We start from the raw sequence: 14288 nt of genomic DNA on the forward strand, positions 1-14288 counted from the left end.
CCAAATGGAGAAAAACTGGAAGCATTCTCCTTGAAATCAGGAACCAGACAAGGCTGTCCACTACTTCCACTTCTCTTTAACAAAGTATTTGAAACTCTTGCAAGATCAATAAGAGAAGAACAGGAAATTAAAAAGCAATAATTGGAAAAGAAGAGATCAAATTATTCCTTTTTGCAGGTGATATGACATTATATCTAAGAGACACCAAAAATTCCACCAGAAAAATCCTAGAAATTATTTACATGTTCAGTAAAGAGGCAGGTTACAAAATTATTCTTGAAAATTCTGTAGCTTTTCTATACACCAATAACAAGCAATCAGAAAAAGAATACATGGAAACACTCCCTTTCACAATAGCTGCAAAAAAATATATATATCTCAGAATAAACCTGACCAAGACATTAAAGACCTCTACAACGGAAATTTTAAATCTTTAGAGAATGAGATTGAGGAAGATATCAGAAGATGGAGGGACCTTCCGTGCTCATGGATTGAAAGAATTAATATTGTGAAACTGACCATCTTGCCAAAAGCCGTTTATAGTTTTTAAGCAATGCCAACCAATATCCCCATGACATTTATCACAGAATTGGAAAAAGATATCCTAAGGTTCATGTAGAAGCACAAAAGAGCTTGGATGCTGGGGGGATTACTATAACAGATATTAGCCTGTATTACAGAGCTATAGTCATAAAAACAATATGGTACTAGCACAAAAAATAGACCCATAGATCAATGGAACAAAATTGAAGACCCAAATATGAGTACATGCAATTTCAGCCACCTGATATTTGATGAAGGGGCCAAGAACATTCACTGGAGGGAAGGCAGCATGTTCAGCAAATGGTGCTGGCAAAATTGGATCTCCACCTGTAGATTGAAATTAAACCCCTATCTTTCATCTTGCACAAAAGTCAACTCCAAATGGATAAAGGACCTCAGTGTGTGTCCTAAAACTCTGAAACTGTTATAAGAAAACATTGGCAATGACCTACAAGCTACAGATGTAGGAATGGGTTTTCCAAACCAGACGTTAATTGCTCAGGAAACAAGGTCAAGAATCAACAAATGGGACCTCATTAAACTAAAAAGCTTCCGTACATCAAAAGAAGTAACCAAGGAAGTGAAGAGAAAACCCACAGAATGGCAGAAACTCTTCACCAGCGACACATCTGACAGAGGTTTAATATCCACAATATATAATGAACTCAAACAACAAAGAATCAAGAAAAAAGTAATCCAATTAAAAGATGGACTAAGGAACTGAACAGAGAGTTCTCAAAAGAAGAAATAAAGATGGCTAAGAAGCATCTTAAAAGGTGTTCAACATCACTAGTAATTAGGGAAATGCAAATTAAAACCACTTTATGATTTCATCTTACCCTGGTCAGACTAGCTAAGATCAAGAAAACAAATGATACCAAATGTTGGACAGGATGTGGGAAAAGGGGAAAGCTCATCCACTGCTGTGGGACTGCAAACTTGTTCAACCCCTATGGAAAGCAGTATGGAGAACTCTTTAAAAAAAAAAAACTAAAAATGAATCTACCATTTGACCCAGTTGTACCACTCCTTGGCATATACCCAAAGAACTCATCCTATCACAGAAATGCTTGTACATCCATGTTTGTTGCTGCTCTTTTCACAGTAGCTAAGAGATGGAAGCAACCTAAGTGTCTGTCAACTGATGAGTGGATAATAAAAATGTTGTTCATTTATATGATGGAGTTTTACTCAGCAGTAAAGGAAAATGAAATCATGAAATATGCATGGAAATGGATGGAACTAGAAGCTGTTATGCTAAGTGAAGTGACACAGACTCTTAAATGACGTATGTTCTCCTTCATATGTGAATCCTAGCACCAAATCCTGATAAGTGAGTATGTATCCAGACATAACTACAGGAACCAGGATAATGAAAAGGAACCAGAGAGGTAAAGGATAAGAAAGAATCTGAAAGAGAAGAACAGTAGGAAACGGGTGTTAATAAGGGAGATATGGATAAAAATGGGTTTATTTTAAGTCAGGGGGAGGGAAGGTTATACAAGGAACCTAGGGGATAAAGGGAAGGAAGGAGCTCAAGAGAGGTGGGACCATAGGAAAATGGTATTATTAAGGGAGAAATGCCCAAAATGTGGCACCTTAAATGGGGAAAGCATAGTGGAAGGGTAAGACAATGTGAGAGATAAATAATGCCTAGCTAGTTTTTTTAAAAACCAGAGGAAACCATATTAGTCCAACAACCTACTGACAAATTATACATACAATTAGAACAAAGAATATGTCTAAGCAAGGTTTATCTGAGAACGTTTGGTCTTTGCCCAAGCTTTATCTTCATGGCACATAGTAATTAAAAGTACCAGACTGGTGAAACTAACCTTCTTGGATGTTTAACAGCCATACTTTAGACCTATACTAATTTGGTCAGAGGGACATAAAAGACAGTTTTTGTTCCTTGCCCTCCTAGGTCGACTAGTTCCAGGGGACTATGAGTTTCTCTCAAAATGTCCTGTAACTGTGGTGAGTCACCTGTCCTCTTGATCAATGAGGCCGTGGAGACCCCATCAGATGGACTTGAACCAGTGTCCAGTCTATAAATAGAAGCATCACCACAGAGGAAACATTTCCTCCATGCTTCCAAGCAAACCCAGCCATAGTTGGGAAGGACCTTTGACTTATCTTCACATAGAACTGGTAAAAGAAAGGAGCCAGGGGCTCCTCCCAAGGCCATGTGACCCCTGAGGAACAAAAAAAAAAAAGACAAAATAACAGATCCTCAAATGAACTTAAGAGTAAAAATAAATTGGTATCTGGGCCAACTGTAAGGTCTTAAACACCCAAAAGGAAAATATAACCAAAGATTAAAAGAGTCAATATAATTGTTAAGCATCCATATGTGTAGCTAAAGGCTACATAACAAGAAACAATGCGACAAGAGATGCCTTCCTTTGAGTTGTTGACCAGCGTTCCCCAAAAGACTCCAAACAGTAACCCAGCATAGAACTGGAAAAATGAACAGCAGACCCCAATCTATCTAAAGGAATATTGGCAACTGATTGCTGCTAGAGGAGGAAGAGCTGATCTTCCTAAAATGAGGAACTCTAGATAGGTTGACTAGATTCAGCAGATAGAGAAGCACTGGGGAGTGGCTGGGGGCTCCAACAACACAGTGGACAGGAACAGGGATGACAGAGTGTATGGGATCCAGTGGGATGGGGGGTTATAGGAGGGTGCCATTTAGGAAATGGGTATGTAGATGAATAAGATTGTTTGTGATGTTCTGTATGGTATTCATACAAAATTCAACAAATAAAAATTGCATATTTGAGGAGGAAGCATAAAACTTTACTTCATGTAAATTAGTAGATGTGATAAACATTACCACTTAAATCTACTTAATGACTTTATCACCATACTCAGATGCCAAGGATCCAAGCATAACCGACTATGACTATTAATAATCAGATACATAAAGATTAGAGATGCATGTGCAAATATCCAAGTGTTAGTAGCATTAAAAAATGAGCCTTTCGAGAAAGCAGTATATTTTAAAATGAAATGGAGATCTTTTAAAGATTAAAATTTCATTCAATTTTATGTCTTACATGGTTTATACTGAGTTCAATACTGTATAACTGTATTAATTCAACTGTGAACCTAATCAGATACATAAAGATTAGAGATGCATGTGCAAATATCCAAGTGTTAGTAGCATTAAAAAATGAGCCTTTCGAGAAAGCAGTATATTTTAAAATGAAATGGAGATCTTTTAAAGATTAAAATTTCATTCAATTTTATGTCTTACATGGTTTATACTGAGTTCAATACTGTATAACTGTATTAATTCAACTGTGAACCTAAAAATTTAAAATTTACATTTGAAAGAAGATCATAGCTATGGTACATAGCGCTATATAGTAGAGATGAACAAAATATCCTCTATTGAAAGACAATGAAATAAGAACTAAAAGTTATATGAAGTTAGATAGGAAGGCGGACTGGAGAAATGGCTTAGCTATCAAGAGCACTAGCTGCTCTTGAAGAAGACCCAGGTTTGAATCCCAGCACCCACATGGTTGTCAACAACTGTCCATAACTCCAGTTCCAGGGGATTTGACATCCTCTTCTGTCATCTATGGGCACTGCATGACATGGGTACACTTCCATGCATGCATGCAATACATTCACATACATAAAACAAAAAGCAAGCAAGCAACCACGCAAGCACGCATGAAATCAAGCAAGCAAGAATATAGGAAGAGGTCAAGAAGCACCAATGTTTTTGGACTTATTAAGGTTTTTTATGGCAGCTTGAAGAAACAACAAGACTGAGAAGCCCAAAGGAGAAATAAACTGTCCGTAACTCCAGTTCCAGGGGATTTGACATCCTCTTCTGTCATCTATGGGCACTACATGACATGGGTGCACTTCCATGCGTGCATGCAATACATTCACATACATAAAACAAAAAGCAAGCAAGCAATCACACAAGCACGCATGAAATCAAGCAAGCAAGAAAGAAAGAATATAGGAAGAGGCCATGTGATGAAGGTCAAGAAGCACGAACGTTTTTAGACTTATTAAGGATTTTTATGGCAGCTTGAAGAAACAACAAGACTGAGAAGCCCAAAGGAGAAATAATGTTACTGTACATTTGGGTTGAATTCATAAGACAGAAATAAAAGTTATCCATTAGATTTTGATGATGGAGAACAATCAAAATTCTGCAACTGAGTTACTGTGATAGATGAGTTTTCAACATGACTCCCTTAATGAAAGCTTGAGAAAGACAGCAGTTTGTGACAGGTGATGCTCAAAACAGTTTTGAACAAGTTGTCCCTAAACAATGTGCTGCTATTCAAGTGGAGATTTGGAGCATTCCCTTTAATAGAAACAGTGTTCTTCCAACGATCACATCGCCTCAAAAGTCATGTAGCACCATGAGTTTATACTTAGACTTTGATAAATTAATGATTACTGTCCTAAGTCTGAACCAGGATCCTATAGCATTCATTAAACGGAAGTTCAAACATAAAGATGGATAACTAAGCAATGATCAGAGGGCAAGGACTAGGGCTGAACTCATGATTCACTTTGTGAAATGGACATATAATCTCCCCTTTGTACTTCTACATTTCTTGACATTTTACATAATAAACCAGTTGGAAATTATTTCATATGACTGTTTGCATTTTTCCAAAATACCAAATATAAGCTCAATGGTTCAGAGCACTACCTGCTCTTTCAGAGGACTCAGATTCAATTCCCAGTACCCACATGGCAGCTAACAGTCCTCTGTAACTCCAGTTCCAGGGCACCTGATGCCTTCTTCTGACTTCCCTGGGCATTGCACAACACAGGTACACTTACATGTATGCAGGCAATACATTCATACACATAAAGTAAAAATAATAAATAAAAAAATTAAATACCAAATATGGATACTTATATATGCAAATGTGTAACAAATAACATGCTAAAATTTAGTTTTAATATATATTCAGTACAAACACAAAGCTAATATAGTATGTGTTAATACTAGAAATATAGTTGTTATATCTATAATAAATACCAGTCACAAGATATTTTAAGAAATTTTTGCAAATTAATGTACCTTTAATTAAAATCATATTAACAGAAAAAAAATATTTAGTTTAGAATTTTACTTAAAATAATAATGGTATTAAACATCTTAATTGTATATATCAAATCTTTGACTCTCTAAGTGTTAAGATTAATGTAGATAATTACTTAAGCTATAGACTTATTCTTGTTACCACTTCAAATTCAGTTTCATCATCACAACAAAAATGATGCTTAAAAGCTTCATTTTTTATGCATTCACACAGCTAAAAATGAAGCCAAAACCACAAGAGTGGACGACAAAAACACCAGATCAAGAAAGTACAACATTTGAAAATCTATTTTTAGCTGGGTCTAAGAGGTAGCTCAGTAGGCAAAGTGGACCTAAATTGAAATCCCTAACATACACATGCAAAAGTCATGGGCCACTGCAAGTTCCTGCAAACCCAGGACATGGTAATCGGGTGGGGGTGGGTGGCTCTGGGACTCTCTGGCTAGCCAGTATAACCAGCTCCAGGTTCAGTGAGACAACCTATCTCAAAAACATAAGGTGGAGAATGATAAAAAGATATCCAAATTCCATCTCTTGCCTCCACATGAGCACGCCCAGTTAAGCACACCTGCACGCGCACACACACGCGCGCGCACACACACACACACACACATCCCATATTCAGGAACCACACAATTGAACTTCTTTTGATAAACAAACAAAATAGTAAAATATTAATCCTCTATCATATAAATACTATAATTGTTTAATTACTAAATTAACATCATCAGTATTCGAGCCCCTGAGAACTTGTTCATATGAACTTGAAGCAATGGTGATATCATGCACAAGACCCATGCTGAATCACTCAGACAAAAACAGCATAGAACTGGGAAAATGGGCAGCAGGCCTCAACCTTAGCCACAGGAGTATTGGCAAGTAATTACTGAGCGTGAGGGAGACTAGATCTTTAAGGGAATGACTCTGGATAGGCTGACTAGTCTCCAGTGGATGAACTTGTGCTGAGGGATATCTGAGTGCAAATGCTTGACAGATAAGCCTTAACAAATAAGATAGAATGCATGAAATCTAGTAGGGGGACTCTGAGGGGGTACAAATGAGGGAGGTGGTCTAAATTCGATGAAGCTCTTTTATAAAAAATGCACAAATCCTCAATAAAAATATAAATTAAAAAGATTATCAGTATTCCAAAGCAAAAATTGCATATATCTTGTGTTTTATAAAGTGGGCTATTTTATCTTTTCAAAGTGTAAATCAATGATTTGAGAACCTATGGAAAAGTATTTATGTTTCAAAAATTTATAAATGTTGAATTCCTATATTACCAAGCTCTCAGGGTTATATTAGAATTGAATTTAGGTTTTAAGGTTGTTTGTCCCAGGTAATCCCACAGAGCCAATTTCTATTTGCTTTTTTATTACTTCTATTTACTAACTTATTATTACTTCTATTTACTATTTTATTATTATAGACTTTTTGACAATGTTATTTACTTAATTAGCATTTTATAGGAATAAACTGGGATAGTGGAAGGAATTTATTATATATTTGAATATGCCAAGGATTGGAATTATCCAGAAAGCAATGTGCTCCATTCTTACTCTTTAATGGACAGGTGATTACGGTGAATGGAGGTGTGTTCTGTAATTTCTACACTGAGTGAAGTGGACTTACTTATCCTCTGTATAATGTAAGATAGTTATATTACAGGCACAGATTTTGGATATATGAAACAACTTCCAAACACAGATGGGTCTATTTGTACAATAGTGTGTGAATGCTTGCCTGTAACTGAATACATTCTGTTTGGACTTGATGTCTGCTCCACATGAGCAGGAATTTCATGCCTGGTACTGTAATCCTGATCAAAAGACCAGATATAAGAGGTTCTAGAACCTAGAGTAGAACTTGCTGTTTCTATTTTTCTCAATGGTCATGTTGTCATATTGCTTTCTAGATATTTAGGTTTATACGCATAGACCTGGGCTGCTGTAATCTTTGGTCAGAAAAGCTTCTTTTTTGCAGTGGACAGCAGTCAATGCAGTGATACGTATAATGGGTTAGAATGCAAAGAGTATGAGACTGAATGCTCATCCCTAAATCAGACACCTTTATCAATCTCCAACCCCTTCTGATGCCACCAAGGATCAGGAAACATTGCAGAAGGAAAGAAAAAAAGAATACAAGAGCTGTAGAATGGGGGAAGAGCTGTGATATGCTGTCTTCTGGACATGAGATAGCTATCAGACTCACGGACTCAAAGCACTGTGGTTACCTGATCAAGACCTGCACAAGATCAAGCAAACCAAAACCACAGCAGAGATAACAGAGATGATCTCCAGGATTTGTGTTATTGAATATTTTCTACACGTTGTTCATTGACATCCTTAATCTAAACAATTATTAGGTAGAGAATTAGTAGTTTAACAATTATATTTGGATGACAATATTAATCAGGTTTGCCCTAAAAATAAGATGTAAAAATTACCCTGCCTTAAGTATTGATGAATAGAAACAGCAAACTTCTAAACAGTAAATGATAGGTCTAAAGGTTTCATCCAGAATATCTGAGTTCTGAATATTAACTCAATTATAAGGTTTGCACATAATATCTTCAGTTAAAAATTTTGGAGAGAGGTGATTTTATTATCTTTTCAAATATATGCAAAAAGATTTACATTCTCAGTATAAAAATAGAGACCTATATAAGATGATAAAAGCCTGTAAATCTTATCTTTGAAACTGCATCTGTATTGAAGAAAACACTAAAGCTATATTTGCACACACATAAGGGGTAGAGAGAGAGAGAGAGAGAGAGAGAGAGAGAGAGAGATTCTTGTCCCTTCCCTTAGTCTCAATATTTTGTAAGAGCTAGAAGCTATTCTGTACATGATGACTTAATGTCAAGGACCCATGCTGCCTTCACTCCACTTTACCAGCTGTTAACGTCTTACTTCAGTGACAATGGTAGAAGTGAAAACACTGTGGTCACATGTCCACCCATCCAGGCATGGCTCTGTCTCCAGCTCAGTGTTGTTGATAACTGGTGCATCAGGATCTAGAAGTTGCCACTGCAGCTGGCTGAACCGACGGCATTGCTCAGGTTTCTGATCTGGGCCCATTGGGATGGAAACTCTTACCAAGGCTTCCATCGTCAGGTTTATGGTGATATTAATATCAGATTTGGGATTGTCAAGATGGACACGGCAGCGGCGAGCAGGGATGGCTGCTGTGAAGTTATCCACAAAGTCATGAGGGGCTGTCAGTATACTTAAAATCATGAAAAGGGTAGTCATCAAAATCTGAAACCCCCCGCTGTCATCTACGTGATGCAGAAATTCATCAAAGGCCATGGCGAAGCCTGCAAAGGCCAGCTGGAGAATAAGAGGTATTCTAGGATAGAAAAGAAAAATCAAACAAATCATGATTTAATTGATTTAAAGATTTTTTTTCTGAGTCAGAAGTTCAGAAAGTAGATATATTCAGCTATTATTTCCTCAAAAAAATTTACTTTCCTTGTCTTCATATTAAAATATAATAAATCGCTTGGATTGTCTTCACAGCATTGAGGGCAAAAAGTTTTATTTCATAATGACAGAGAACTCAAAGAAAAATGTCCCTGTACTGGAAACTGCATTGAATGCCTACAAGTTTAGAAATTATAGTTAACACACAAACTGATGTATTCTATCCAGCTCTCAAGAAAGGGCTTTTAAAAGACGCTAATGAAAAATAAAGATTGCAGATATTCAAGAACAAGAATGGGATGGATGAATAACACTTATAATAATCAGATAATTCCTATATCCATCACTATATGTGCTGTGCCTTGTATCCTTGGAATTTGTCCATCACATAGCTGTGACTGCACTCTTTAGACAGTGTCTTCCCATTTTTCCCTCCCTAGCAATTAATGAACAATATTCTATTCTTTTTTTCTATGAATTAATTGTGTTTAGACTATGTATGTAAGTAAAATCATACAGTATTTGTCTTTCAGTGTCTGGCTCATTTTACGCAGAATACTGTCCCAGTTTTGTTTGCAATTTCTCATGCCATATATATATATATATATATATAAATTCTTTATGCAGTTAGGTACCTTTGAAAGACCTCAACAACACAAATTATTTGAGAAATACAATCACACCCAAGTCACAACCACAACGATAACACATTACCTCACTTCTCTCAGGGTAGTGCTTATCAAAACCAACTAATTATACCAATACAAGAGAATGTCTTGAGAGAGGTGAGTCCTTGCACACTGTTCACAGAAAGGGAAAACACTTTTTTTTTTAACTTGTAGACAATTTTATTAGAGTTAAAAGAAACACATCAGGACAGGAAAATTAGAAATCTTGGCCACTGTCAGGAGGAGGAAGAAAGAGAAGAAAAAGAGAAATCCCATGCTTTTTGAGTAAGGCATAGAGTTCAGGAAGCAGCCACATGATACATAGGCAGAACATTTTTACCACTAGGAACAATAGTGTGGGGATTCCTCAAAAAAATAAAAACAGGGGGTTGTAGAGATGGCTCAGCAGTTAAGAACACTGGTTGTTCTTGCAGAAGACCTGGGTTTGAATCCCAGAACCCACATGGCAGCTAACAACTGTCTGTAATTCCAGTTTGAGGTGAGCTGACAGCCTCTTCTGTTCTCTGCAGGCATTTCACAACATGGGTGCACTTATCTACTTGCAGGCAATACACACATATGTGTAAAATAAAAATAATAATTATTTTTAATTTTTTTAAAATTTTTTTGAAAAAAGTAAAAATGGAGTCACCATATAATTCATCAATTCTGCTTTTGAGTACAAATCCAAAGACAAGATAATCAGCATGTTGGAGAGATATTTGTACTGTCGTGTTCATTACTGAATTATATACTAGAAAGGCTATGGGCATGACACAACATTTATCACTGGGAAATAATTTTGGTGAAAACCATTTACTCTTATCTTGTTTAAATAATATATTTGCACAAATGATAAGTATATATGTTTATATTTAGCAAATTATATTAATGCAAACGAAGAAATACATGCACAAGATAGCTGTTTAAAAAACTAAATTTCCTCTGAACATTTTGAGGGCCTTCTTAATTCATTAGGTCGTGGGAGTGATCTTTGAAAACTCACTTCACAGACCTTCAAGGTCTTGTCAGGTGAAAAGATTGGAGGAGAAAGCTGAGAAATAAGTCAGATATTAAGCTGAAAAAAAATGGTGAACAGTACTGCTAAGAATGTCTCCAACTAACAGCAGGACTGAGAGGAACAAAAGCCAAGTGAGTCAGGCTAAATGGGAGTGGAGGGAGCGTCCCAAGTGTTAAAACAATTGAATAACTTTAAAATGCCCATTTTATTCTACTACTTGAACTGACAAAGTCTACTGAGTCAGCTGATACTTATAAACATCTGAAATGAGAGATATGTAGATATTTGCATTGCATGCCTTTGATTACACTCCTATTTCCTATTGTCTTGATAAGTTATAAAATTTGATTATAGACCATAAATACAACTATAATTTGTCAAATTACAATTTTAGAAATTAAAAACACAAACTACAGTAAAAAGCCATTGAGGTTCAACAAGAAAAGCTGTGTCCACAATGTCAGGAGGTAGCAACAAAAATACTAAAATAAGAATTCTCATATTCCTGCTCATAGATCCTTATTCCCTACAAATCAGGCACAAGAGCAACCACCAGCTTTCTTAGGTTTTCTGTAAACCAAGATCTTCTTTTTGCTTTGATGATTCAATTCCATATTTTATATTAACCATAATTTTTGTTAGTATATTAAAAATACAGAAACCTACCTAGTTAGACTTCTGTTGCACACAGGCAGAATCACATATAAAGGCTATGTGCCTACAGAGGGATCATCCAGTGGAATAAAGCTAATGATTTACCCCTAACTTCCAGGTGCATTTGTAGAAACTAAATGACTGAGGTAGACTTTAGTTGAGTTTTAACATTTTTTTCTGCTAAAACAAATAATATATTAAAAGAAATATTTTAATTATTTTTATTCCTCTAAAGTTTCATATATTTAAACAATGTATTGTGATCATATTCATCCACCATTACCTACCTCCAATATCCATTAGAGCCTGAACCCCATCTTCCTCCCAACTTCATGTTTTTAATTTTTTTTTTGTTATTAATCATCCTCTGAGTCCAATTAGTGCTGCCCATATGCACATGGGTGTGCCCATTTCCTGGGGCATGAACAACTTAATAGTGGCCACATCTCCAAAGGAGAGTAACTAGTTTTCTTCTACCAACCATCAACTGCCAATAGCTTTTCTGATAAGAGTGTGGCCTCAGGAGGTCCTCCCCATCAATTCTGGAATTTTGAATGACTTGACCTTGTGCAGTTCTTGTGCAGGTAACCACAGGTACTATGAGTTGAAGAGCCATGTCATGTCTGAAAGTCAGCATTTCACAGCCCTCCTCCTTATCTTCTGGCTCTTACACTTTTTCTACCCCCTCTCCCATGAAGCTCCCTGAGCCTGGGATGGTAGGAGGTAGAAACAGAGGATTCTGCATGCTATAATACTGACCTGCCAGCAAGATATGCCCATTGGTGCAGCAGTGGCATTATGGTTGTAGGGGTGACCAACTACTTTTTGAATGTATATGAGACCTGCTCCACAGGAGGTATTTCATGCCTGATACTATAAACCTGGTCAAAAGCCCATAACTAGGAAGACTGCAGACCCTGGGGGGGGGGGTGAGGAACCTACTGTTGTTCTTTTGATAAATAATCATGCTGTCAAACTGCATTCCAAACATTCATATTTTTACCCATAGATTTGTGCTACTCCAACTCCTATTTACAGTGGAAAGTGGTTAATGAAGAACTTTATAACTAGTCAAAGTTCAAAGCACAATAACTCTGAGTGTTCATCCATGTGTGGCTCATCTAGAAGAGAAGTGTTGGTATCTAGACAGACTGTGGAAATATTCCAAGTAGAATTCCTCATGATTTTCAGGGTGGAAGCAAAGCAGGAACTAGAATAGTGCCAAACTTTTCCTGTCAGGTGTCTGCAGTTCTGTGTTCATGACTTTTACCATCTAAATTTCTCTCCCATGATCAATGCAGTAGCCCAGACTTTTTCAGTTATCCCTGGAAAAGCTAAAGTGTTCAGCTAAAACTTATCTAAGACTGTCAATCATTAGAAAATATAAATTCTACATATGTCAAACAGGTATTGTTCAATCATAAATTTTTATTAGAAAATAAGTCTGCTAAATAGACATAGCATTAAACTGACTCTTAATGACTTATTGTTATACCCAGAGATTAATGTATCTCTCAACTCTCACTAGAGAAGTTCTTCTTGTAGCAGACAGCAATTAACACAGAGATCAATTGTGATTCAATGTGCAGAGAATAAGAGACTGAAGAATGCTCATCCCTAAATAGGACACCTAAATCAAGCTCTTGTCTCCCACTATTCAGGTATCATTGTAGAAGCAGAAGCTGAAAGACTGAAGGAGCCAAAGATGGTAGATGAATTCAAGGAAACTATGTTGTCTAGACACCAGAGGATAGTTGCACATATGAACCACAGGACACATGGCAGCATGCACAGGACCTGTGAAAAGCCAAGCCAGGTAAAATTCCAGCATTGATGGAAGAGATGGGCAAGAAGCCTCAGCCCTAGATGAGTTTCTATTGGCAACTGAAAGCTGCTGGAAGGAGGAAAATCTGTTTTCTTTACAGGTGTGACACATGGTAGGTTGGCAAGCCTCTGACAGTAAGACCTGCTCCCCAAGAGCATTTGAGGAACACAGACTAGAATTGATGGGCTTTTTTTTTAATTTGTGTATTTTACACAGAACATCTCAAACACTCTCAGTCATCATTATGCAGGCATCCTTCCAGAGCCTCTCCCCCAACTGGAATCTTACACTCTGTCATCCATGTCAAGGCCCAATGTGTCAAGTCAGTGTCCCCAGACATTCCCCAGTGCAAGTCTATCCACTGAGAAAGAAGATCAGAGTACATGAAGCAGTGGGAGGGGTAGTAAGGTGAGTGTGGAGATGGGGAGGATGTCTGTTCCCCAGGGGTCCTGGTTCCTCCAAGGGATGTGGCCTGTTGCAGAGAATTGACTGTGGAGAGTTAGCCACAGAAGGAGGGACTTGTGGCACCATCTTGAGACAGAAGCCAGGGGCCACCAGAACATGCAGGCGGCAGGCATGGGGAATCTGCAGCAGCTGGGTGTACTCAAGAACAGAAGGCCCTGCACTTACAGACCTGGGGCGAGACCACTGGTCCCTAAGTCATGGGAGAAAGCCAGCAGTGACTATGGGTGTGCCATGGGAGCCATCTGGTATGGCAGGCTCTGAGCCACAGTGCAGAGCTGGGTGGCCCAGAGCTGAGTGGCGCAGAGCTAGGCACTGGGTGTTCATTTCATTGTAAGTCAGTCCCCCGACTCCACGATAATAATAAATGTACATAAAAATATGTTATATGGTTTGCTTGATAACACAAGACCCAGAGAGAACTATGGAGACAAACTGGCATAGTCTGGCCTGGATAAATGAACCACAGCCTTGGGATGTGGGTCTGAGAAAGCAGTGCTGTTCCTGCTGCCTCTGTGGTGGGTCAACTGGGCTCTGATTCCCAAATCCAGGAGCAGCTGCCAGGAACCCAGGAGAGAAGGCACTCAAACCCCAT

The 14288-nt window shown here is 37.6% G+C and overlaps 1 protein-coding gene across 1 annotated transcript in view; it reads right to left on the reverse strand.

Moving 5' to 3' along the window:
• LOC103738154 (solute carrier family 22 member 22-like) overlaps nt 1–8949 on the reverse strand; it is a 41820-nt gene extending 32871 nt beyond the window's left edge. Inside the window, 1 exon segment of the mRNA XM_008837987.1 lies at nt 8551–8949. Coding sequence (XP_008836209.1) covers nt 8551–8949 — 399 coding nt within the window.
• Nucleotides 8950–14288: the final 5339 nt, after the last annotated feature.

The sequence above is a fragment of the Nannospalax galili genome, unplaced genomic scaffold (genome assembly GCF_000622305.1).
Source record: "Nannospalax galili isolate Female #2095 unplaced genomic scaffold, S.galili_v1.0 scaffold17, whole genome shotgun sequence".
Lineage (NCBI taxonomy): Eukaryota > Metazoa > Chordata > Mammalia > Rodentia > Spalacidae > Nannospalax > Nannospalax galili.